The sequence below is a fragment of the Chaetodon trifascialis genome, chromosome 12 (assembly GCF_039877785.1).
Source record: "Chaetodon trifascialis isolate fChaTrf1 chromosome 12, fChaTrf1.hap1, whole genome shotgun sequence".
In the NCBI taxonomy this organism is placed as follows: Eukaryota; Metazoa; Chordata; class Actinopteri; order Chaetodontiformes; family Chaetodontidae; genus Chaetodon; species Chaetodon trifascialis.
The window spans coordinates 12888533-12915253 of NC_092067.1; the positions used below are offsets into that span (position 1 = coordinate 12888533).

At 43.2% G+C, this 26721-nt stretch overlaps 2 protein-coding genes across 6 annotated transcripts in view; one reads left to right on the top strand and one right to left on the bottom strand.

Moving 5' to 3' along the window:
- The window catches only part of gpm6bb (glycoprotein M6Bb), a 387662-nt gene extending 370883 nt beyond the window's left edge, over positions 1 to 16779 (top strand). The window contains exons 1-7 of one of the 5 annotated variants that reach the window (XM_070976778.1): positions 3966 to 4144; positions 11485 to 11671; positions 12487 to 12643; positions 12809 to 12977; positions 13304 to 13377; positions 13493 to 13558; positions 15962 to 16779. In XM_070976778.1, coding sequence (XP_070832879.1) covers positions 4096 to 4144; positions 11485 to 11671; positions 12487 to 12643; positions 12809 to 12977; positions 13304 to 13377; positions 13493 to 13558; positions 15962 to 16111 — 852 coding nt within the window. In that variant the 5' untranslated portion in view covers positions 3966 to 4095 and the 3' untranslated portion in view covers positions 16112 to 16779. Of the gene's footprint in view, positions 1 to 3965; positions 4145 to 11484; positions 11672 to 12486; positions 12644 to 12808; positions 12978 to 13303; positions 13378 to 13492; positions 13559 to 14004; positions 15862 to 15961 lie in introns of those variants that run through there. The other 4 variants (XM_070976781.1, XM_070976780.1, XM_070976782.1 and 1 more) reach the window with 4 other exon arrangements.
- An 860-nt stretch (positions 16780 to 17639) lies between these two features.
- Positions 17640 to 26272, bottom strand: ofd1 (OFD1 centriole and centriolar satellite protein). The gene is made up of 23 exons (XM_070976772.1): positions 26105 to 26272; positions 25876 to 26000; positions 25588 to 25791; positions 25413 to 25481; positions 25311 to 25332; positions 25116 to 25223; positions 24892 to 25028; positions 24559 to 24732; positions 24328 to 24434; positions 24105 to 24224; positions 23819 to 23892; positions 23641 to 23732; positions 23233 to 23422; positions 22304 to 22434; positions 22027 to 22138; positions 20836 to 21555; positions 20416 to 20572; positions 20222 to 20313; positions 19597 to 19725; positions 19266 to 19429; positions 19004 to 19192; positions 18849 to 18913; positions 17640 to 18534 (listed from the first exon to the last, which is right to left on the bottom strand). The coding sequence occupies exons 2-23, from the start codon at positions 25969 to 25971 to the stop codon at positions 18489 to 18491; spliced, it is 3198 nt and encodes a 1065-aa protein (XP_070832873.1). The 5' UTR covers positions 25972 to 26000; positions 26105 to 26272; the 3' UTR covers positions 17640 to 18488.
- Positions 26273 to 26721: the final 449 nt, after the last annotated feature.

The following is a 26721-nucleotide window of genomic DNA, read 5'->3' on the forward strand; positions in this document are numbered from 1 at the left end:
AAGACAGCATATTCATTTTTTCCATTGCAGAGAGGGTGCTTTTTTTTTCTGAGCAAATAGGCATGCAACTCAAAGGCTCATGTTGGGTGGATTGGTTTGCTCAATCGTTATATGGAAGTATTCGCTGTTCTTATAGGATGAGTTGGAGGCATTTTGCCTGTTATGATAAATCATATGCTGTATAGTTCAGCAAAAGTCAAGCAGAATTTGTAATGCTTTTGTTCTGCAGACCTGCGGAGGAAAATGGGTCAGCAAACAAGTGAATGGATCTGTGTAATGGGTTTGTAGTGCGGTGCTTTTGTAAACCAATCAATGACTTGGATTCAGCATGGCAATCATGAAAGCAGACATGTAGAGCAGACTGACCTATGAAGATGTCCTGCATTTAAATCTAGGTCGGTGGTGCTGCCACAGCACACAGGGCTGATTCACTGACTGCAACAAATCCCCAAAACAGTGTTTATAGGAATCTCAGCCTCACTGTCAAACAAATAAGCGAATGGCTTTTTACACGAGTGCAGCAAAATATTCAGGGTTATTTGAACCATCAGTTTGCTTTCTTGTTTTTGCTTCCCTCCTTTTCAACAGACTTTGGCCTTCACAGTAGGTCTTACCTCATATGGGCCACTCCAAACACCCATTTGGCTTCATCTGTCCTGCTCTGCTCTGGTGTGGTGAGCCTGCTTTCTCAGGCCGTTGTTAGTGTCTGTAAGTGGTTCTTGGGCCTGGGCACAGACCCTCATCCCTGAGAACTCCTTCCCCAGTGTGAATCAAGCAGGGTGCAGGTCTTCACGGGTGACTGAACACTGAGGAGCATTCAGGGCCCCCAGTCTCACAGCATGAAAGGTTGACCCACAATGAAGCCTCCTCCATTTGTATGAGCTTCATCATCATTCAGATTGTGTCCTCCTCAAGTATGGGAGTGTCAGTGTGTCAACACTGGAGTTTAGCATGCAGCACTCACACCTACGTTCACTTGTTTATTCCCACAGCCTGTTGCAGTATTTTTTTAAAGACCCAACTCTTCATCTTGACGTGGCATTTAAGCCTTTTTTTATCTAATTGTTTTGATTTAAGGTCACTACATTTATTACATAGTTTAGTTTCTCTGATCAAAATCAACCCTGTTTCCAGCAGCAGACAGATGTTTCCAGCAAAAAAAGCATCAGTAAACACACAATATGCTCCCTGCCCAGAATGTTGGACAATGCTAAACATCTTCCTCTGATGGAGACCAAAACTGAGCTCTAAGCAGAGTGAATATTGGACTTCATTCATCAGGTGGCCATGTTGAAGTGCAACCTTTCCAGAGAGTTTGGACACTGAGTAAAACATAAATAAAGCACAATGTGATAACTTGCGAATCCTTTTTGACATATACATTGATACAAGGACAATATATTTAATGTTTTACCTCGTCAGCTTCATTGATTTTTGTAAATATCTGCTTATCTGATGGCAGCAACATGTTTCAAACAAGTTGGTTCAGGAGTAAATAAAGACTGGGAAAGATGTGGAACGCTCCAGAAACACCTGTTTGGAACATTCCACTGGTAAACAGGTTCATTGGTAACAGGTGAGAGTATCATGATTAGGTATGAAAGGGGCATCCTGAAAAGGCTTGTTCACAAGCAAGGATGGAGAGTGGTTCCCCAGTTTATGAACACATGATTGTATAAAGGATGTTAATACATGGGCTCAGCGACACTTTGTAAACACAGGTGTTGGTAAACTCAGTTTGTTTGCACATGATTGCATTCTGAAATGTAAAATAAATACACAAAGCAGACATGATATTGTACATTTTAGAATTAGGCACCTAGAATTAGGCAAGCTTTACCTCATTCATGCTTCACAATCCCTGGCTTCAGCTGACTAATGACATACATGCAGACATATTTTGCAGAGTAGTCATTGTGCACCTTCCATAATTAATATGCTCATACCTTCATGCCAATGCTGTTTGCTGCAGCAGTTCCCCCTTCCACCCTGACCTCCCCGACCTCCCCCCTTATGTCCTAAAATGTACATTTTGTTAATTTAACTAAAATCTAATGTTCCTGTTTGTGTATGTGAAGTTGGATTTTGTTCTCCCGCAGATCCATCATTGCCTCTCAAAGTCTTTCGGGCTCCTGTAAAGAGCAATTTTAACCGCATAATCATTTGGTATAAATGGTCAACTCCCTGGTGCGAGTATCAACTGAAACAGAAGTTAGAGCCAAGGTGGAGGATGTGAACATCTTTCAGTATCACTCATTTGAATAAAAATGTTTCGGAACGCAGCTTTTACAGCACTTTTTTTTTTTTTTCTTACCCAAGTCAGTCAAAATACTTCATTAACTTTGTCGTACTGACTAATCAGTGACACCTTCACATTAACTCAGAAGCAACATATTGATGACTTCTAGTTTTGTTAAAAGTTATGTGATTGCAACATGTCCTCCAAGCCAAAAACGCATTACTTTTAATTGCAGGGTATGTTTGTCATCCTTTCCAATCAAAAGCATATGTTGCTTTAAACTAGAATCAGCTACATTAAATTTAGTCTGACACAATTTGATGAGGCCTGATCACATGTTTTGAATTTCCCTTCACGTGTGTGCAATAAGCTCAAACATTTTGTTGTCCGTGCATATTTAAAGGCCTGCAGATGGATCGCTGGTTTGTTTTGATTTTGGTGTACTCAGTAACTTTGAACTGCCTCTGTGTGGTTAAGTGGGATACATTTCCATGAAGCTTCACTTGAGCTCCTTCACGCAATTAAGGGAGAAATCACAAGCGCAGTTTCCTCTAAATCAGCTGTATTCTCATATAAAGAGTTCAGGCAACCGTTGCCTCTGCATATGGCTTGGAGTGTCTGTTCCCCACTTCACAAGGATGTCAGTTCTCCTGGTGTTTTACAGGGCTGACGGTGAAAAAGCTCAAAGATTAGTGCGGCATTTGTTGTTGTGGGATCCCCACTAAGTTCACTTCCCTGACCCCTGAGGCTCCCCTCCCCTGCTGAAGCCCCCCTCCTCTCTGAGGTCTGGTATCCGTGAGAAGGCCCTACTCCAGCTCTGCTCCAGCAGGGCTCTCCCCCCACCGCTGAAAGGCCTCTCCCTCATTAGCATGCCCCTGGGGCTGCTCGGCCTGCTGTTGCCAAACAAACACAGCCAAGATCTTCTTCCCCGTCTCCCTCACTGAGTTTCCCCGGTCATCTCTCGCTCTCGCTATTTTATCACTGTATCATCCTCTTAGCATTCTCTTCTTCCTCCCTCCTTTATCAGCTCTCTCCTCTTAATGTCTTCATGTTTCAGCCCTCTTTCTTCTCTGGTTCTCCCATTTTCACATGCTGCTTCCTCTGTTGTTTGTATCAGCCCAGAGGACGCTCTGTCTCCATGTTTAGGAAATGTACATCTGCCTTTCTTTCCTGTGTGCTTTTTGTGTGGGTTCGCAGCCACCAGATGGAGGGAAGACAGCGGTCAGAGGTTGCTAATGTATGCTGCAGGAGTAGAGGGCATATGGTGCAAATCAGAAGATGAAGGGCTAACCTTCCCCCCAACCACACACATATTCCCCTTTCCTGAACTGAGGTGATTGTGTCCCTATACTCTTTCTGCCCCTGCCTGTACAGCACTGTATGAGGGTTTTAGCCATTCAGTCAACAAAAGCTTATTCACCCACCTGCAGCCCCCTCTGTGATATAACAAACCTCCTGTCGCCAGGTAGCTTGCTCTGAGTTGCTTTTCAAGGTTCTTGTGCAGTTTTAGATGGAAGTATGTTCAGGGCATATGCAAATGAATTCGACTGAAACTGAATCCCAAAGCGGTCACTGCAAACAGGACACATTTAGACTTTGAAGGTGATGTATGATCGGGGCCACGCGATGAGCTCAACACCTCTGCATCTTGGCAAGGAACTGTGATGCACAGAGGAGCGGTGCCTTCGTGAGGCAGGATGAAAAGAGCGAGCGTGGAGGAGAGGGCAAGAGTAAGAGAGAGAGAGAGAGCAGAAACGTGTGCGAAGGAGAGTGAGCGAGAGAGGAGAGTAAGGGGGAGAAAGGAGGAGAGAATTTGCTGAAAGGAAGCATTTTTGTTGGATGGGAGAAAAACAACCATGGAAACTCCATCAGAAGAAAACCAAGACCAGAGGCAGGACAAAAGAGGTACCAATGAGCACTCACAAAGAGCCAGTTCAGTCCTTTTCACTGCTGTGTTTACTGGGGCTTTAACCTACTCCAGCTTGCTTGGTTTCACTCTACACAATAGTTGGGTAGATTCTGCTCAGCAGGAACTTCAATTCTTTTAATGTCAGCACAGCATCCTCGTTTCAGGGTTTGCATGCATGTACAGTAATTGTTAATATTCCAGTGGTGGATTGTACATCATTGCCTCTGCAAAATTGCTGTCTCTGTCGTGCTTCCAGAGTGTTTTTCTCCTCCCGCAGTGCATTGTTTGTGCTTGTTTTATGATTGTGTGAGTTTAAGTATGTGAGATGTTCCTCGCTCCTGCAGCAGGAGGGATGCTGCGTTGCCGCTGGTCATCAAGTCACTTTTAGGGACAATGAGCCGGTTGTAGAATCAACGGCCAATCAATCAAACCTCAGGGTGCGTCAGAGTTGGTCTTTCGGGGGGGGACCGATGATTAATGAGGTGGATGAGGGGCTAGCAGAGACAAAGATAAATGAACCAGATATTTCCAGCCTTACAGATAGACAGCCGTGAGGAGTGTGTACACAAAAGAGAGAGAAAGTCATTAACTTGCCCGCCTCCTCCTTGCAGAAATCAGCAGGAATCATTGATTTTTCTCTTGCTCTTTGTTCGCAACATGTATTCCAGGTGAAACACTGTACATTCAGACACGCACTTTTCCCAAGAATGGCTGTGGTGTCATTCAGGGTGCTTGATGATGTTATCCTAATGTGTCATTTGAGAAGCTGCCAGCCGTTTAGTATTTTTGCTTGATGAATGACTGATTGTCAATAAATATTCTGTCGATCGACTTGACGTTTAGTGACTACAACGCATGCATCATGAAGACCCTAAGAGGAGAGATTTGAGTCTTTTCCTTTCTTTCACAGCTCTGGCTGTGCTGGGAATCAGTGGGCCTGTAAAGCCCACTGAGACACTGTATGTGATATTAACCTCTATATAGAGTTGACTTGACACTCCCATCATTTAGTCACATAGCTGCTGCTTCTTTTTTTTTTTCAGCTTCTCCCTGTTAGGTGTTGCAGCAGCTCATCTGCTTCCAGATGACGGCCTGCTTCTCAGAATCAGAATCGGCTTTATTGGTCAACTATGTGTGCACGTACAAGCACTCCAGTTTAAACATTGCCCTCCATGTACTTACATATTAAAAAAGGACATACACCTCAACAAGGACAAAATACAGTAGGGAAAAATATGAAATAGGCAATATATACCAACAATGATGAGGCAATAAACAAAATATACAATGAACTTAACAATGTGCAGGTATTTATGCTGACAGTGACAGTGAGTGGTGAATGTACAAAAACTATGCATTAATGGATTAGAAATGGCCGTTCAGTGGATGGTCTTATTGATGGATCTCACTGGTACACTAGGCCTTGACTGATCGCTATGGAACTTCGATTTTTATGATCCACATATTTGATTTGGTATAGATCTTTACTCCACTTGCCCTTCTGATGCAACCCTCCCATGTTTCGGTGCTTGGGACCAGCAATCAGGCTTGCACTGGCTGAGGAGCAATATTTACTCACACAGCTCCCGTTCAGATATTTACTCCTCTGCTGTACCCAAACACACAATTTATGAGCCAACATGGCCATCATTGCCTTTTATTGTCATTCAACACATACGCACGTCTCCCTCAACTCCTTTCACATGCAGCTCTGGGAGAGCTGCATTCAACGGCTATTAGCTGGCAGAGTATAAGTTTCCATTGTAAGTTAACAGCGAGACTGCTTTTGTTGAATTTGCAGCCTCACATCTCCCGCGTCCCTGGAGGATGGCCATTATAGCCATTATGGCATTTTTAAGTATCGCTCCTCTCAAAGTGGAGAGTGTGGAAAATGAGACTGTTTCTCATAAATGGTGCTTTGGCAGCTCGCCTCAATGAAGCAACAAACAACAACACTTAGCATTAGCTGTAAACAGACACATCTGTTTGCAATGAGGCTCGATGTTAGATTAAAACTGGATGGATGTTTTGGACGCCAGTTTAATGTTTGGCACTGTGGGATGAGATGGAGGAGCTGCAGTGTCTTCATCACAAACTGTGTTTATTTGTGTGAGCGGGCTTTGCGTTTTATCTGAAATTCATACTTTCACCATGCACATATGATTATGTGGCGCTTGTTTGTGTTTGTCTTGCATGTGATTCTTTGTTGGCATAGGTGTGGGTGTGTCTGCATTCGTGTCCGGTGTGAACATCAAAAGAAACACTGTTTTTCGAAATGCCGGCTGCTCATTTGATCACATCCACTTGGTATTCCTCTACGCAATCAGGGCCGAATTTAGACATTTTTCCCACTTTTTCCACTGTGGGTCCCAGCTGTTGGAAGATTTCAGCTTTGTGGTGTCGACACGTGAAATCTGTTGTTGAGGGATGGAGGGTGGTGATAAAGCAGAGCCAGCTGCAGGGGTTAGTGTGACGACTCTGAGCTCAGGCAAACTGTGGTGATGCACGGCTGGATTAACCTATTTGGAGGCACCGGGGCAAACATTTGCTGTTGGGCCTCTGTTGCCCCCTGTACACATCAAGTACAGTGCACACAGCACACTACAGCTGGTATAGTGCAGTATGATCTTCCTATTAGGGCTGCAACTGGTGATTGCTTTCATTATTAAAATGCTAAAAAGAAAACCCTGACACACAGTAAACTCAGGGGTTTTGGAGCCTCTGGTAGTCTGGGGTCCAGCATTGTAGTTATTAGACACAGGACTAAGATGCAGCCTCATTTTCTTGCTCACTCTGTCCAGCTGTGCCTCTTTCTGTTTGTCTGTGTGTGTGTGTGTGTGTGTGTGTGTGTGCGTGTGTGTGTGTGAGCTTGCCTGCGACTTGCGCTGGTCTTAATGAGCCATCTCATTCACACATAGGATGACTTGAGCTGCTTTGACAAACAGGATCCTCCTGGAGTGTGAAGTGGCTGCTGTGGCCCATTGTGGCTGAGCTATGTGCAGTGCTGGAGGGGCACACAGGATGGAGCTCAGCGGTGGGCTTGTCCTGGGCCTCAAGCCTGTAGGCCGGAAGAGCGGGACCGTGGTTCTCTGCCGTTCTGAATGGCCCCTGAGAGTCCAGTGTGATGGACAGTCTCGAGCTGCACACACTGGCTCTTTGTATCAGGGTTTCTTGGACTCTCTCTCTGTCTCTATTTTTTCTGTCTCTCTCACACAATGTTATACATGCAGACACACTTTTTTCTCACACAAGCATCTTTTTTTCTCTCTCTCTCTCTCTCTCTCTCTCTCCTCGTGATCCTGATGTGGCGAATCTAGCCTCTGCTGTAAGGCCTGACATTGTCATTACAAACAGTGGCTAACTTGTCTGTGTTTCTCTCTCTCTCACTCTATTTCTCATTCTATCTGTCCTCCTCTCATTCATGTACTGTAGCAAGGAGTTGGAGAGTCTTGAAGTGGTTGGAGGTCTAACCAGGAGTATTAGTCAGGGACTTGGGAGCATGTGAAAGTCATCAGAGGGAGAAAAAAAAAAAAAAAAGCCCAATGTGATTTTCATTTATGGTGCTCCACTCTGAACAAGCCAGCAGGATCCATTTAGTACAGGCTTGTTGTTTAAAGAGTCACCAGCTCCTACTGTTGTTCCCTGTGGAGGAGGATGACTTGAGCTGCAGTCGGCCCCACAATATCCTGTACACTATGAAATCGCACACAGTACACTCAAGAGAAAACACTGTTCTCTACTGCGCGGTAGGTTTACTGATACTGGCTGTCTGTCTTAAAACTCTCAAATTCTCATTGCAACATCCTCTGTGTTGCACGTTAAGGATGCAACATAAAGGAAATCTGTTTAACTTTTACTCTTATTTGCTTTCTTGCTGAGAGTTGGATGAAAAGATTACTGCTACTCTCATATCCGCCTGATGAATACACCAAGAAATGCCTGGAGAGTTGTCATCACCAGCAGCGGAGACTCCAGGAAGTCACCGTCCCACACATACACCCCATAAAACTTTGTTTTCTGTACAGATTTTACAATAAATAAATGAATTGCTAAACGAGTGAGCTTAAATGGTGCTATAAACTAGATTTTATTACCTTAAGACAGAGTCACACTCGCTGTTTTCAGTCTTAATGCTAAGCTAAGCTAACCAGCTGCAGCCCTGTATTTAACAAACAAAAGCAAGGGTGGTATTGATCGTCTCATCTAACTCTCAGCAAGAAAGTGAATGTCCCAAAATGCTAAATTTGTTCATTAGTTCAACAGTACAGCCCCAACTCTCTCAAAAAAGAAGGAAAAAAAAAAACAAAGGTGTTCAGCCTTCTACACAGTAGGCAGATTTCATGATAAGGATGAAGGTAATATCTCACAGACCCTGCGATTACTTCAAAATCCCACCTCTGCGTTGAAGCCATCAGCCGGATGAAACTGATTTCCCTCCGGCAGCCTGTGGAACTCGTAGCAGGGCTGCTTAAAAGTGGGGTTGGGCTTTGATGTCATTTCTGTGTCCCATGATGTCTAATACCAGGACCAAAGCTTTCACAGAGGCCCTTTGTGAAGAGAGCAGTATTAAGCGGGGCTGTCCTTGTGCCAGTGTTTTTACACTCAGCCAGAACAGAGTTATACTAACCTGCCAATATGTCACATCCAGCTGTGAAAATACCACCTGGGGTTTACTGCATTATTAAGCATAACAACCAGGAAGGTTTCTCCATTGAGAGAGAGATGTCTAACCAGCAGTCTCAGTCCAGATGCACAGAAACCACTCCTGCAGAACGGACACTAATCAAACGGATGGCTTATTGATCGGATTGGTGGCTTTCACACATAATGTACATTTTCTCTCTCTAAGTGCCCCAAGTGAGACGAGCATAGCAGATGCGGCCATGTCGGCCTGACCTTCTCTGTGACAGACAGGAGGGCGGTCGCACAGTCAGTGGACATCCCTACCTATGTTCAGACATGTTTGCACCTCATTTTGAGATCCAGTGAGATTCAGGCGATCAAGGCAGGCTGACTGTCATGATGAAATCACGGCATCCATCACCGCGCTATCAGCGTTCAGACAGCTGTTCTAATGGGAATAGCGACGCGCTTCAAGGCAGGGCTTGAAACCAGACACATGATGAGTTGGGCAGTCATGCTGACTTTAATGTCACATTTGATTTGGATCAAATGAATTCATAATAAACCAGTGTGACTGTTGTTACTGGCTGTGTCACTCTGTGCACATTTGATATGAGAGATGTGGTAATGGAGATAAACCCTAACTACACTTTTCATATGGAAACGTTTCTTCTCTTCAGGAGGCTGAACTGTGACAGCGAGTTGATTTATGTTAAAGATATAGTCTGCTATTGGATCAGAACTACCTGAAAGCGACATCCACAATAAGAGCAGCTCTTCCTTTGAATGGACTGTGTTTGCTTAACAGCTGGGCTCAATATCCTGTGGAGCTCTGCGCTCCGACTCTCAGCCGCTCACTCATCCTGCCCGACATGTTCATCACAGAGCTGTGGCCTGCAGTAGAAGTTAGCGACTCTGCTGTGGGCTCATTGAGTTGTGGTTAACATGCTGCCGTGGCAACTCCTATTCACCCACCATGGGACAAAAATGTTTTTATCTCCCTGTACTACACAAACAGCAGGATGAAGCATCTGACTGCAAAAGTATTGGCCCGGCAGCAGTATATCTGTTTTAATTTCCTTTGTCACGGCAAAGAGCCCAAACACAGATGAACTTTCAGGATTCTTGAGGCAAGTAAGTCAGAAAGAATTTCTGCTCTGTTTTCTTCAAGGGACTAAGATAAGATAAACCCCCCAATTCATTATTTTCCTTTTCCTTCTATATACAAGAAAGGACAGGAATAAGAAAAACCAAATATGAGAGATTAGAGGCTTTCATCTGATCATTTCTACTATAATGGAAATGTCTTTTTCCTGATGCAGACATTGCGCTGTGGTAATGATGATTCAATTAGCATGATTTGTTCTATGAAGGTTGGTGGAGTTCTTATAAACAACATAAATGAGCTTAATTTGTCACAGGACATGCAGTAATTGATGACTCTGCCACATGAGAGCAGTGCAGCTGGCTATAATGGAGAACTTGTTGCTTATTTATATTTCCAGCAGATATGTAGTGACATGAACTTTCATTCGGAGATGCGTTTGTGTGCATCTGAAGTCAGTATTCACTGTCGAGCTCTGTTCGGGTCTCCGCCAACTCTTGAAAGAAATTTGTGGCACTTTAGCTGTTAGATGCTCCATTATATTCACCAGTTAGTTGCTAACTTTGTCAGTTGCTGCTGCTTGTCAAAACATAGGTGGTGTATCAAGGGTTTATCAGAGCGTTTTAGCGTAAAACAGCTGCTTGCCGCTTTTGAAAATGATGCTAATGAGAGCTGCATGCAGAGTTGATGCTTCTCTGTCGGTTTGTCGCTATGAAAAACCTATGTCACATACACACTGTCATTCGACCCATTGTTAATGTAAAGATATTGATTGTAGCAGCTTTTAAATATTTAAATGGCAGTGTGACATGAGGCATATGTGAGGGCTTTAAAACGTTAACAGGCATTGACCTGAATGTCCTATGACTCTACAACACCCTGTCAGCCACATGTGGATCTGATTGGAAGCACACTGCGGTTTGTTTGCAGGCATCCACAGACGGTGCATTGTGGCTCCATTTCACAAAGCAGAACACACCGCATGAGGCAGATCCATGTGGGTCACTTCATTCCCCTCATTGTGAGTTGCCATTGATTTCCATTACGGCTTGTCAGACACCCATTGCTCTGACCTGCTGGATGGTCATTAGTGCCATTTAAGTGGACTCATGAATTGTCAGATAAAAGGAAGTGAAGACTGTAAAAGCTCAGCCTCACACAGCAAACAGCGCTGTTTCCGCTGGTGCTTTACATCACAGAGAGGAAGCACTGCGTGTCAAGCGTGGCAGCAGGCAAATTTTCTGAAACCTGTTGTAAACAAACCTGTCTGACTTCCTTTGCAGCTTCGAGGGTGAGTTCATTTAAATCTCTTAGTAAAAAGTCTGCCCGGTGTTCTTTAATGTGTCCCGATGAGTAGCGAAATGCCATTTATTAGAAAATAGTTAATGTCCCTGTGACGACCTGTGTTCTGGGATAGGCTCAATGGATGATTCATATGAATATTCATCTCATACTTCATCGCCGTGAGATCACTTACTGTCCTGCAAGTAAAAAACAATACCTTATATGGAACTGGGGGCTGATGCTGATGTGGAATTAACTATGTGGCTTTTCAAAATAAAAGATTTAAAGGACTGAAATATCAAATTTCATTTTGTTTTTCTGCAGGTTGCTTCGAGTGCTGCATCAAATGTTTAGGCGGGGTGCCGTACGCGTCGCTGGTGGCTACGATCCTGTGCTTCTCTGGCGTTGCCCTGTTCTGTGGATGTGGCCATGTGGCTCTCACTGGGACTGTGACCATCCTGGAAACCCACTTCTCCAAGGTCACCAGTGATCACGCCATGCTGACTGATGTGTAAGTGTTCTCATGCTCTGTGTATGTACGACACGGCTGCCTCTAAGTGTCTGAGAAGAAAATAAAACTAACAATTACGACATCCTGGTGATTGTTTGGAAACATCGTGTCTTCGCTGTCACATTAGGATCCATTACACAATATGCTGACCATAAAAATGTGTTCTTACATAACCATCACAATAAAGAGAGGCCCGAACGTAAGATAGATAACACTTGTAATGTTGACTTTATGTAGGCTATTTTTAGCTGATAACGTCTCCCACGTTCATTTCATCCTGCAGAACAGTCCTAATATGGACTTTTTTTTTTACAGTGCATCCATTAGTCCAGGCAATAAAAGAGGAATAACAGAGCCCCGTCTGCACATATGTTTTATGTTGCCGTAGGTTTGGAGCGCACCGTTTAATTTAAGATGTCTACAGAGGCTGTCTGTCTCCTGGCAGATGATTCCCAGAGACATGCATCACCTGTTATCTCCACATTTGGGCTTAGCGTCTCTTCTCATCTGTGTCTTAGGGAAGCTGGACCACTGTCTTAATCATAACCATCTGTTCATGATTACTCATGTTTTACAGATTGCATGCAAAAAAAAAATAAAAAAATTCAAAAATGATTGTAAGCAGCAGTTTTCCTCCCCAGACAGTGGTACGTCATGCTCTTACTTAACCTGACATTTTTACCGAGGCTCTCCAGGTGTTACGTTCAGAGGCTAAAAACATGTTGGTTGTTGCTTTGTGCCGATGCTGTTTTTAACCTACCGCAGCTTTACCGGCACGACAACGAAAGCTCATGTGTGACATTGTTCTTTAACAGAATACAGCTGATGCAGTATGTCATCTACGGCATCGCTTCGTTTTTCTTCCTGTATGGGATCATCCTGCTGGCCGAGGGCTTCTACACAACCAGCGCAGTCAAGGAGCTGCACAGCGAGTTCAAAACCACCATCTGTGGACGCTGCATCAGTGGAATGGTATGTTGATACGACCACACTGCGCACACAAGAATGCCTAAAAAAGGTGTCATGCCATGTGATTAAAATTTAAAATACATACAGATGAGTGTGTTTGATATAGGAATGAACTGAGTTTCTTGGTGATCTGGTGAAGCTAACATAGTGCCATCTGTGCGTCCTCAGTTTGTGTTCCTCACATACATCCTGGGTGTGGCCTGGCTCGGTGTGTTTGGCTTCTCCGCCGTGCCAGTCTTCCTCTTCTACAACATGTGGTCTACCTGTGCCACCATGAGGTCTTCCATGGCCAACCTGACCAACATCGACTCCATCTGTGTGGATGTTCGTCAGTATGGTGAGAGAATAGCGCTTTGTGCAGGGAACACGTCATGTTTGGCATCATTAATCTCAAATTCACAAATGTTTTTATGAGTGCACACACTGAAGCAGTTTAGCACCATTGCAATATCCTTGATTAATTAGGGGGCTCCAACGTTTTTGTCTTGTAATCCCTTAAAACCAAGCAGGCAAAACTGTTAACGGATGAGCACATTCGCAGACTTTCCTTCTCCCACACTCTGACTTTCCACACGCCTCGTAGTCCTTGACAGGTTTGGTCATTATTCACACAGTGCACTGAATTTGATTGTGTATGAAAACCTTTGAATTTCATGGCTGCAGGAATTATCCCCTGGAATGCCACACCAGGAAAAGCCTGTGGATCTACGCTAGGTGACATCTGCAACACCAGTGAGGTAAGAGCCGTCTTCTGTCCACACACACATCAGCAGAGGGCGATCAGAGGAGGACGGTGTGGAAATCACATGTTTTTAGGGGAAGAATAATCACTGCTGCTTGTGCTTTTTCCAGTTCTACCTGTCTTATCACCTGTACATCGTAGCGTGCGCTGGAGCCGGAGCCACCGTGATCGCTCTGGTAAGCTTCCCTCCGGTCTCTCCATCCTCTCCCTTTAGCCCATCTTTGCACAGTTTGTATCCGCAGATCATTTGTCAAGTGCTCCTCTTCTCATTCCCATACGGTTTATGTAACTGCACCAAGGACGACTGCACATAGACTTTTCCTCAGCTCCAGTTCCATTTGCTGTTTACCATCTGCTTTGATGCACATGGCCCTGTTTTTTAGATCAGGATGGATGGAGGAGAGTGTAGTCTGGGCTTGCTTTTATTGTGTCTAAAAATCAATCAAAATCACGAGTTTGAATCACAAAATCGCAAGTACAATATTGTAAGATGATGCTCTTCAAGATTTTTTCCTTTGTTTAACTTCTTGAAAATGATTGGTCACTTTACTAACTTGCCACAGTACTCGTGACAAAGTGGTCACCGGCATGTTCTCTTACAACCTTTTCTGTTCTCTTCCACCAGCTGATCTACATGATGGCTACCACTTATAACTTTGCCGTTTTGAAGTTTAAGAGTCGAGAAGACTGCTGCACTAAGTTTTAAACTGTTTTTGAGAACACGGTACAGCATTTGAGGCTGCACTGAGTAGAGACAGTTGCCACTGACAACAAATGAACTAAAAAAAAAAAAAAAACAGCCTGAGAATAGAAAAATCAACATCTCTTGATTAGTGTAAATAGCTGATTGTATGCTTCCTTTAGCATTTGGTATCCAGGGATATTGGTTGTTTGAGGACACCTGACGACAGTTGTCTTCAGATTGGGGTGGTGTTCAGTTGACTGGTTTGTTCTGCTTTCCTCGGCACTCACTTACAGAAATATGTCACCATCCGATTTTGTTGAAATGCGCACGGCTAGAAATCCACAACAGTGTTATTTATGTTCGTAATGTGTGAAGCTGATTTTGACCTGCACAAAAGCATCAACTGCATGAGTGTTTCATTCAAAAATCCTGCAGTATTTAGCATGCAGTTCCTCACCTCGCATAGCAGGACAAGCATCACTTGACTGCAGTCAGAGCTGAATTGAGAATTTGTGCACAAACCCCTGAGGCACTCGCGAGACATGAAGGTAAGGTAGCTGTGCAGACTGTAATGCTCAATTTAAAAAAAAAAATCATCCAAATTGGAATTGAGACCGTTGTGAGGTCCGATTAACACACACGCTGCACCGATCCCATGTAGATGTACAGTATAAAGCTCTGAAATGAGTCCACGTGGACATCTGATGACAAATATTAAAGGTGTTCTCAGGCTTTACGATCTTGATTGCCAGATTAGCAGTTTTGGTGAGGACAAATTCTTGTGATACATATGTAAAAAGGACTAGCTACAGTGGCAAAATAGCAGTGCCTCGTCCTTTTTATATTTCTTTGATTTCTTTCCTTAGCCTTAAAATTTGGGTACCGGCCCATGAAACCACAAAGTGTTCCACAGAAAATATTCAGTGTTATTTCTTTTTTTGTCACAAGATAGATTCTAAACTGAACTAAAAAGCTTTCATCGACTGTCTAATGCTGAGGAGTATTATGGTGACCAGCGGTGTTTATCATAGATTTCAAAGTAACTGCACATACCTAGCACAGCGTTGCTATGAAGGTTTAGGCCAGTACCAGGGGAAGACTTCTGCATGAGGCCCTACGCCTCATTTTAATTTCATGTATTTTATAAAAGAAAAAAAAAAAGAAATTCTCCTATTTTAGAGTAAATGTGTTTTTTTTTTCTATGAGGGCTGATGCTGGTATAGCCTCAGCCATGAAGTTGATGTTTTGTTTCATACATTTTCCTTTATCCTTTCTCAAAGTGCCATTAAAGAGCCATTTGTTTTTATCTTAACACTGAGCCTGCATGCTTACATTTTCCAGATTCTCTGATCTGTTTATAGTTACTTATACTCCATATTTCATATATTTAATTTTCTCCTGTTTTTCAAGACTGTAGCTTTTACTTTCTATATAAAATAAACAATCTTTGTTTACAAAAGTATCCCCACTTGGTCTAATTCTTATAAATCCTACAGAAATACAATCCAGAACTGCGTATGGAGCAGGGTCAGATTCAAAAAACACTAAATCTCATGCTTTGCACTAACCTCAAGCTTCACAGCTGCCTAAAACTCACATGCACAATCTCTGGCTCTCTTTCTCTTCCAATTCTCACGCCTTTCAGAGTGTCACGTCTGTAGTATCGTGCATAGCAAGATAGCAGCGTAACTCTAGTATTAGTAAAAATTGTAACAGTAATGTTACAATAAATGCAACAGTGAAGTCTTTTTCAGTAATCTGTTGTCACCCTCGTGTGTTAAGTCTTTCCAAAAACTTTTTGTTTTTGTATGTCTGTGATGTAGCTCTGACTCCTGTAGCTTGCTTTGCATCTTTGACATGCTCACCGGCCATCCACCTCACCCTTCTCTTCCAGATCCACTTCCTCATGATTCTCTCAGCAAACTGGGCCTACCTTAAGGATGCCAGTCAAATGCATGCCTACCAAGACATCAAAATGAAGGAAGAGCGGGAGCTGCAGGACATCACCTCACGCTCAAAGGAATGCCTCAATTCCTACACATAAGGATATGGCCCGCTCACACCTACAATCCACACACACACACACACACACACACATACACACATAGAGACACATTGACACTGTGGCCAACCACTGTGGCCCCTTTGGACCAAGACAACACTCAGCTAAAATAACCTGCCAACTGCTGTGATGCTGTGCAGTACTAACCAGGCTCCTAACAAACTAATGCATCAGTGCTGCTTTCTGCACTAACTCACGTTTTGGAACTGCCACTCCAAATTTCATTATGCTGTTTTCATTTTTCTATTTTTCTGCAGGAAAATTCAGATATTACACAGTGTTTAATTTTCACTCACCCTTTTAATGGCCAGTTTTTGCTGGCAAAAGCTTGAGACATTGCACTATTCTTACGCCACGCATCATGGTGACAGTTTGTTTTACAGTCTTGCTCTGTCTTTCCTTTTGAGCTGTGGCGGCCAGTTTTCAACAAGGGAATGTAACGTTTTATTTGTTTGCTCGTTCTCAATCAAAAATGCAGATGAATTACACACAAGATGCAAGGCCTTACCTGTACGCCCAATCTGAGTTAGTACTGACACAAGTGCGGCATGTCACAAGATGTTTTGCTTTGAATGCAGTAAGGAAACAGGTCAAATATATAACGTGGATTCAGTTCTGCATCTTAATCCTGTTAATAATTGGTTCTAGATCCTATTTTTCAATATACAGCTACTTAAAAGTCACTCAGAAAGTTCATGGCCTACATTAACACTACCTCAGATGTGCACTAGAGCCTATAGAACAATATTACTGGAACAAACAACATCTTCTCCCTTGTAAAACTACAGTTTGAAAATCCTATTTTAATTGTAAAAAGATGCCTCAGTATATAAAGTATTTGGTAGCTGGTAAGCACACACACATCAGGAGCTCCTCTACGTCACAGTATCATAGGATTTTATGTGTATGCATAATGCCATAAGAATAACTTGCTTGCTAAATGTGAAGTGCTGCCAATATTGACCCAGAAGGATTCTCAGTGTTTTTGGTATCTTAAAAGTTTGGTCCACATGTATTTATGTATGCAAATGAAAAAAAAAAAAAAAGCTTGCCAACAAAGAGAGCTCTCTGATCCCTCATAAATGCTTTTTAGCCCATTATTTGTTGTAATATCTGATCATATATATTGTAATTTATGATCAAAATTGACCTTTTTGCAAAACCCTTTTTATAAAATAAGTGTAATCATGCCGCATGTGCAATGGCGCAATGGAAAAACCTACAAATTTAAAGAACTGAATGTGTGAACAATAGAAATTTGTTACGAGTCGGAATTTTTTCAGTGTTTTGTTATTTTGTAAGATACAACCACTTCATTTTTTTTTCTTAATTTTCTATAATTGCACCCGTTTTTGACGTGCAATTGTCCTAATGCTGACATAATTACTCATGTAATCTTTTTATTTCTATTAGTTGAGTTACAAGGATAACTTGATGTGTTTCTTTGTTGCATGAAGAAAGCTGTTTCTGCAGTGACACACGTGATGTACAGTCATGTATACTGACATCAGTAGTAGGCAGTGTTTGCCTGTTTCCTTTTTTTTTTCTAACTGAATACAGATTAATCCATTTTAAGTAGCTGATTAGTTCTAGATGTATTTTAGGTTCTTCAATTCAAAAGTATGTGATTCTTCTATTATTTGGTTGCTTTATAGTATACTTATATTTTCTATGAATGTCAAGGGCTTCCTCATCAATTACTGATCCTTTTAATTCAACTTTCAAATTAACAATTAGTTGCAACACCAGTCTTTTCTAAAATTGTACGCCAATCTAAATGGTAAATCTAGCCAAAGTCTGAATGTCATTGTGACTCTGCCCAGTGTTTTACACAGTATCTGTGAGATACTGTAGTATAAAACCTGCATAGTTCTCTGCAGGACTAACAGCCACAGGTTTTCAGTGGCCAAGGAGAAAGATGACAGATGTACAGGAAGCTTCTGTGCATCTCATCTCGTCTCTGTATGCCGTTTCCTGTTGAATTAACCAAAAACTGAAGAATAAAGGCTACCTATCAATCACCAGGAGGACAACAATCCAGCATCCTGTCTGACTGGAAACCCCTTTATGACATTACTCAACTGGCCTGTTGACTGTTTTTATGAAAATAAAAAATAAAATAGGACAAACGTCTCTGTCGTTGTGTTTTTTTCTCTTTTGTATGATGGGAATGTCTCACGTGGATATGCACAGTCAATTCAAAGGAAAGAAAATCCAACATGATTTATTCATACATGTGCAGTTGATGTAAAATACGGGGTCAAAAATCTTAAAAACTATACACAATAAAAGCTTCACACGTGAAAACACAGTGGCTTGTGTAATTCCTCAGTCTGTGGTAGAACTCTGGGATGACAGCTCACCAGAAATCATCGTCTTCATCCTTGTGTGAATACGCTGCGATGCTGGGAAAACAAAATCAAGTTAATTAGTGAAAGCCTGAAGGGACAGAAAAAAGCAAAACCAAAAATAGTATTTCTCAATGTTTTCATACTTAAGACGACATGATTCCAGAACAAACAACAACGTGAAACAGAGCAGGAGATGAGAAACCACAGACAAATGAAATGTTTTGGGAAGAGGATTACAGAGGCTTATGCATTTATTAAACCTCCCTACTGTAACAGCATAGCTTTTGAATGAGAAAAGTTAAGTTGTTTTATTCTTAAGCACAGCCATTAATCTCTCCATCTATTGTGTGTACGGCCATTTTTGTTACCTGTCGTCTTTCTCCTGAGACAAACTCTTTGCCTCCGGGCTCCCTGCTTCTTCTCTTGCAGGGCTCTGAAACGACACACACACAGGATCGCTGCTATAAGTCCAGTCACAAAACAAAGTTCTACAGGAGTCTCAGACAAATGTGTGCGCACTCACCTGTGCATGCTGCTTCTCCCGAGCTTCCAGGACCATCTTCATGTATTTCTCCAGAGGATTTTCACCTTTGGACTCCTCCTCGCCCTTATCGGCCTCTTGCTTCTGCTCTCCATCTTCTCCTTTCTTGCTTCCAGTTTCTTCTTCTTCTTCCTCTTTTTCTTGTCCTGGTTGCTCCACATCTTGCAAAAGCTGGGGAGACAGACAGAGTCTCAATATTCATTTCATCAGGAAGATCAGAAAGAGGAGTTTTAGAAGAACTTACCATCTCTTTCTCCAGTCTTTCAAGTTCTTGCAGCTCCCTCTCTCTGGCTTCCTCTTGCTCCCTTTGCCTTCGTTCTTGTCTTTCTTTTCGCTCTCTCTCCCACCTCTGCTCCTCATCCTCTTCATCTTCTCCCTTAGCAGATTCACCAGACGTTTGTGGGACTTCTATAACACATATGGATTGGCAAATCAAATCAGTTGTCAGTGCGTGGCTTCAAGAGCCAAACATGAGCGATTCACACAGTCAGAATGATGGTGTACAGTAGAAGATGGCCTTTCTTGTTATCTGGGGTCAACTGAGTCGGTAATGGGGGGGGGGGCGAACGACTCACCCGCTTGGCCCTGCAAGTCTACCGGGTCTTCTGGGAGGTCCGGTAGGCGGGGGACAGCGGGGCCGTCAGGGGCCTCCTCAGAGAGAGGGATGGCAGTGTCCAGGAGAAGCTCTGGAATGTGGCCGGGCTCTGGAGGGAGACAAGCACAAAGAGATCTTTTATGCTCCACCATAATGCAACAGGGCCAGAGGACCGGCACAGAATACATAATCAGCTGCCCTTCATCTTCACCATTGTGCGGGGCCACTGAAAGGACACTTTGGAGGCCAGTCACACACTCATTAAAAAACAGCCTTTCCAAAACCCAAAACCTCCACGCTGCTAATACTTCATTTTATTCCGGGGATTTTGTTTAAATGAATGATAATGAAAACAGAACACACACTAATGGATCACGGAGAAACCTGTGAGGAAAATGTCTTTTTTTTAATGTTATGAATGGACAGATGAAGCACACACAAATAGATCACTTTGTACATGTCAAGCCCAATGACCTGACCAGACAACAACTCTCATGTTGTATTTGCAAACTGGAGAAGATCTCAAACTAGGTCTCACGTCATGAGGAGAAGAAGGTATTAAAAAAAAAAAAAAAAAAAAAAAAACACCCACGAGTTTAGAGTACCTGATAAAATCCCTGTGAGATCCTCAAGGCTGATTTTCTCGGGCTGTGGCGAAGACTCCGAGCTGGAGGGGCCAGCCTGAAGCTTAGGTGGGCTGACAGAAACGAGGGCAAACATGAGGCCATTAGTATTCACTATATGTGAAAGTGGATAAAAAATGATGTCACGTCCTTGCCAAAGCGATGCCAGATGGTACCTGGACTGATCTCGTGCTGTGCTCTTGAGCTGAGGACTCCGCGGTGGACTGAGCTCCGAGGAGGAGTCACCTGAGGTCGCCACCTCGTCGTGGGGGGCAGGAGGGAGCGGCCTGTCAGGCGACAGCTCCGGGAACGCCACTGGAGACATGGTCGCCTCTATCAGGGGGCAAAAACTTCAAGTTAGACAACTCTCGGATGAAGGATTAAAATCCAAGGGCTGACGTGAAAAGGTGCAATCTGACTGTCATTGACGATGACATTGTGGAGCATTAATAAAAATAAGTAAGTGTTAAATATGCTGCATATGAGCACTGGCAACACGAAACTATTTCATTATTTATCTCTTGACACTTAAAAGGTTGGTGCATCTAATTCCTTTTGAAGTGTTTTCATGGGATAAAACATTTTTTTGAAGGTACCTTCTGAAATCTCTCTTTGAAGCTTTTTTTTGGATGAAGAGCGTGGCGTGGAGGACAGACGTCTGGGTGGAGGGCTGCTTCCATCCAGAGGGCCTCCATCTCTTAGAAACAGATCAGTCAATGAATGGAGACTGTGGTCAGTGACAACTGTGGACTGCGGTTGGTTATGGTCCTCTAGGAAGGTCACTCTTGGTTGCGCAGGTGTTGCTGTGTTTCTGATGTCATAGGGAGCCGAGGAGGGGGTTCTGTTAGTCTGTGGGGACAGTGGTCTGCGTGAGACCTTTGATCTGGGCGCTGAGTGTGGGTGTGGTTGGTGAGAGACTTGTTTTCTTAGAGGAGAGTCAGGGCGATGTGAAGGATGTGCTCCTTGTGGGGAAAGAGGTCTTGTGGGAAGCATATGTGAGACGGTGGAGCGCACTGCCCTCTGCTGGTAATTCCTGTAAGCTTCGTCCAAGGTCTCGGCCTCCCTCAGCAGCTCCTGGATCCGAGCCTTGGCTTCAGCCACCAGCTCCATGTCAGAGTCTGGAGACTCATTCCAAGGTGACTTGTATCCTGGCAAGGGCCCACCTGCTTCACAAACATCATCATAACCCACCCTGGCCCTCAGCAGAGCTCTGTCCACATAGATGTCGGGGGGAACCAGCTTGTCAGCGCTGAGCTCCAGGACTGAGCGATCAACAAGAGAGGGCTTGGGATTACGCAGCACTTCATTTTCAAGAGCTGCCATCATCGCACGGATTACACAAAAGACAGGGAGAGAGGACAGAAAAGAAAAGGCAAAGCAAACGAGAAGAGAGTTGAACACTAATACAGAAGACCAACCACCAATTAAGAGCACAAATAAGAAAAAAGGGCTGCTACAACTACTTTCCAAAAACACTTTACATGCATTTACACCTAGGATCTGGTAACTACAACCATAACAGCTTCCTTTCTTGTTTTTTGATCAGATTGTCTGATAGTAATTGAATGTATTTAAAATTTGCCAACTTTTTCCCCTTTTAATGGTTGATAATGTAAATTGATCCAAAAAAGGAAGCCAGTTCATGAAAAGCAGAAATAAAGTTAACTACACAAGTTACGCATCACTGATTGCACCAAACTGCATCATTACATAGAGAAACACACATGAGTGGAAGTGACTACTCTGCACTGAGACGTGGCAGACATGCATGCCCGGTCATGGGGTACCTTGTTGAGTTTGGCGAAGCTGCATCTTAATGTCCTCCATATGGTTCGTCGTCCACTGTGACTTCTCCTCACACGCGATCAACTGAGCGTTGAGCTGAGCGCACCGCTCCACCTGCAGGAAACAGCAGACAGCAGGACACCACAGAGCAGTTATTGTATGTGTCACCGGAAAACCGCATTCCCCAAAGTGAGAAAAAAATGGAATGAGGAAAAAATAAATAAAAACAGCTGATCACATAGTTTCCCACACTCAGCGAGAGGCTGTGATGTGACTGACCTCACTCTGGAGCTGTGCCTGCAGCACCTGTTTCTGGTTGTCAAACTCTTCCTCATCCAGCCTGCGAGCGCTCTGCAGCCTCCGGAGCTCCATCTGCAAGGCCAGCTGCTCTTTGGATGGCTTGCCCAAATCTGAGAGAGGGGTTATTAGAATCAAAACATCACCTGAAAGTGCATCCTTTCTGCAAGGCCAGCATACAGTGCAGGGGGAAAGCTATCTGATGAAAAAGCCCCTGGTGACATGCAGAAGTTGCTCTGATTTAGGGTGTTGTTTTGTCCAGTTCATGATTTTTGGCTGGATGGATCTGACAAGCATGTGAGTACAGCACACAGGGCTTAGCGCCATATCGCTGCCTTTTGTTAGTGATGAGACGAGAGGCCCAGTGCTCCCCTGCCTCATCCTCAAACAGGAAGAGTACTGTATCCCTCAGAGAGGTAAAATTTTGGCTGTCTGCTGTGGGTAAAGGGAGCTGTCTGTCTCTGCTCACTGTGCTCTCTGCTCCTCTTCACTCCACGTCTCATTCCCATTCCCTCACTGGTTCCTTTTTAGAGAGCTGTCTGTAGAGCTACAGACACAGCACAGAGGCCCCCACATTGGCAGGCAAGACACATTCAGAAAGACTCAGTGGAGCCAGAAGCAGTGGGACAGACTAACATGAATGCTTCACAGAACACTGCATCTCCCACAGCTCACAACGAGCCCAGACTAAAGCACTCTGAATGCAACAAAGGAACTGGATTTATCTCAGTCATGACTACAAATATTCTGCACTGGTACTGGTTTTCTAGGATTACATTATTATAAGCAGTAACAAGCGGTAATAAGAACTTCATTGGACATTATTACAGGTGGAAAACCCTGACTTGAGAGGAACATCGCAGCATGCTTTGACTCCTGGGAGGTACTTGGGAACAGCAGCCACTCCTCACCTGCACGGAGAAGCCGGTTCTCCTCTTGGGTCTCCTCCAGCTGTCTCTTTAGCAGCCTCAGCTGCCCCTGCAGGTCTGCTTTCTCTGCTTTCAAGCTGGGGTAGTCACTCACGCTCTCCAGTCTTTCTTTTAACAGCTCCTTCTGCTGAGTCAGCAGAGAAATCTGCTGCTGCGCTGTGTCTAGCTCAACCTGCAAGACAACAGAAGAGACATGAAAAAGAGCAGGCAAAATACAGCTGGAGACATAATCAGATATTGTGCAACTTAAGAATAATACAGAATCACATCACAGTGACTGATCAAAAGTTTAGTCTGAATACAAGCATTCAGGTATTTCGTAGGAGTGAAATATTGCTTATTTATTATTGAAGACGGTGACGTTAACATGGACTTGGTTGTGTTGTTTACCTGCAGCCGTCTCAGCTCTGAACATGCTCTGTTGTGCTCCTCTAATTTGCCATCAATTACAGCCGACTCCTTTTGGATACGAGCAGTTTCCACTGAAAAATAAAACGAATGTAAACACGATCAAAAACGCGGGAAATGGCAAACCAGTCAGTAACTTTGCCTCAATCTAAATACTCACTTTTATTTCTGTTCTCATTCTCGGTTAGTTTCTCTGTTCTCTTGATAAACTCCTCTTTCAGCTCAAGCTGATACCTGGTTTTATGAAGACACGAGAACAACAACTTAATCATGACAAAATATCTTTAAATCCATCCTTTTTACTATAGTTACAAAACAATGGCATCCTCTGGTCACACAATGGCAATATCCCTGAGGAGGATAAATACTCTAAACTTGAGAGGTCAAGTGAACTGGTGGTGACACTGTGAGCCAAAAACAAAGAAATGAGACATCTGTTAAAATACCTGGAAAGCTCACTCTTCAGCCTCTGGTCGTATGTGTCCTCCATCGTCTTCACTGCCAGTTCCCTCCTCCTCAGCAGCTCTTCAGTGGTCTTGACCTTCTCCTCTTGAATTTGACAAGTTCTATCATCACACAAACACAGGGACGTTCTCTATGAAGCAGCTGTCACAATGAAAGATCCATTTAATAACACGAAAGGTAAAAAAAAATTTAAAAATTTCTTACTTTTCAAAAGCCTCCATTCTCATCCTCAGCTCATTTTCTCTGTTGCGAAGTGTTTCAATCTCTTTCAGGACGGACTGTCGCTGCATATACACATTTTTTTCTTCAATCTAAAGAAAAGAGGAATACAAGTAACATCAGTTTCACTCTTATATTTAAGCTGCTGGATATTCTGCCAGTGAATTCTGTGATACTGAGAGCCTGCAGAGAGCGCGTCATCTTGAGGTGATCTACCTCTTGCTGTTTTTGTAACCGATCAATGGCATTTTTCTCCCGGTCCATAAGTGCCTTCGCCTTCATTTCGTAAGTCCTCTCCAGCTCTTGCTTCAGCTTATCAAATTCTTTGTGAAAGTTTGCCTTCTCTTCCATTCTCACCTTGGCAATTTCAACGTCTTTAAAATGGAGCATCTGAAGAAACAAAAGACACAATGTTAAGGCCACATAACTTGCAGGAAAACTCGATATAATAGAATTTATGCCTTTTAAAACCTTGTTTATTGCAGATATGAAAACGCTGCTGTGATTCATACAGTTTTTATTTAATCAACTTTGTAGAAAAATAAGTACCTTGGTGTTCATTTCTGCTTGCACCTGAGCTTCAATTTCTTTTCTATAAGCAGCCAGTTTTGACTGGGACGAAAACCATCTGTCCCCACCGTAAGTGAAGCTCTCATATTCCTTATCAATCATCTTCATCTTCTCAACTGTGTACGGGGAGAGAGAAAACCTCAGAAATGGTGCACTGAAAGGCATGTGTGCGGAGTACAATTTAAGACCTTCTTTCATCATACCAAGAGACTCTCCATAACTTGTTATGCTGGTTGTTTGCGTGTCAGCATCGTGGCACTGGCCGTGAGTGTAATGATGTGTGAGCTGTGTTAGAAGGCTGATCAGGAACCCTAGCAGAGAAAATATATGAAATATATCAAGCATAGGCTTCAGGGGCAGAAGCATTTATATTAAAGGGAACAGAATGCTGCACATACCTTTATCATCTTTGTTTGACGACTGTAAAAAAAAATTAAAAACAATATTATTACTTTCTCCTTATGTCAATATTCTGCAAGCTTAATGATATTACTAATTACCAGGGATTTATAAAGGGCTGATTCAGGACTAATTCTGAGAAGCTGAAGAAGGTCCGCCTTCATGGAGATCTGCCAAAATGAATCAGAGAACAAAACCATCATGAATGTGCAAAAGTGCAATGATGATCTTCACACTTTAAGCTGCAGTCAGTTAGACAAACGCAGTTTATCTCACCTTGTCTTTGCATAGGCCACTTTCAGGGTAGAATACAGAAAGGGTGTACTCATACCCAGAGGTGCGGAGATGATCGGCCACTATGCTGTTACAGGCTGACACCAAAAGGGGCTCGGATCTCACAGGTACCGGTCTGGGAACTGGTTCTCCTCCAGTCAACGGTGGGTGCCTTAACTCGTGGATGAGCTGATTCCGCAGCTGTGTCTGAATCCGACCAGAGTGAAAGAGAAGAAGGCTGAAGGGACGAGCTGACATGAGCTACAAGAACCAACAGCAACGTCTACTTACTTTGAGAGTATCGAGCACTCCTTTGTTTTTAAAAGTTTGGTAAAGTCTTTTCCTCAGCTCATCTGGAGATAACGTGTCTTCCTTGGCCGAGGACATGACTGCAGAGTGTTGTTTTGTTTCTCTTCCTGGCAGAGGAGAAACAAGTATAGTCGACAACAGCACAATAACGCGAGCAGGGCCAGCTAGACAACAAAATGCTCAGTTTTAAACAAGTTTTCAGTTTTCTTACCTGGCGTTAGACTGTTATCACCCTGTCTTCTTAACACCTCGTACTACAAGCATCTCAAAAAAGAGAAGAGTTTCTCTAGTTACCAGCCTAACGACCACAAAGCGTCTCGGTGTCTCTCTCGAGGAGGTGTGCCTGTAACATTTAAATCTGTCAACGGAAAGTCTTGTCCCGAGAGTCCCACAGTAATGACGTAAATAGAAAGGCAGAAATTTGTTTAGAATCATAATAATAATATTTAATATTATTATTAATGTTACAAAATGAAATGACATTTTAATGCAATGACGATTTCTAAGTTATTGCCTCTAAATCGTTTAACAGCAGATAACCGACAAACATATTTGGCTACTTGACCATGTCGTCATCTTTTCGCGACTGATCTCTTTACTCTCCAGGAAGTGAAATTAACAGGTAAACAAATGTCGCATATATCAAAATTAACTGGCTTTCCTTCTTGACTTGCGTTGCATTCTTATGATCTTTCTAGTTGTAACATTTTTACTTTAGTCTAACAGAATAATTTAAAGACTGAAACGCCGCCAAGCGTGTGTAGAGCACAGCGGCTAATGTTAGCTTGATATCTGAAAGGTTCATATCATTTGGGTAAGATTGACGCC

Bases quoted from the DNA above. Each gene is read 5' to 3' on its own strand.
- ofd1 (XM_070976772.1), bottom strand. From the start codon at position 25,971: ATGTCCTCGGCCAAGGAAGACACGTTATCTCCAGATGAGCTGAGGAAA. The intron at 23,423-23,640 runs GTAAACAACACA...GTTGTCTTGCAG, and splicing joins CAGAGCTGAGACGGCTGCAG to GTTGAGCTAGACACAGCGCA. The intron at 20,314-20,415 runs GTACCATCTGGC...CGTTTCTGTCAG, and splicing joins ACAGCACGAGATCAGTCCAG to CCCACCTAAGCTTCAGGCTG.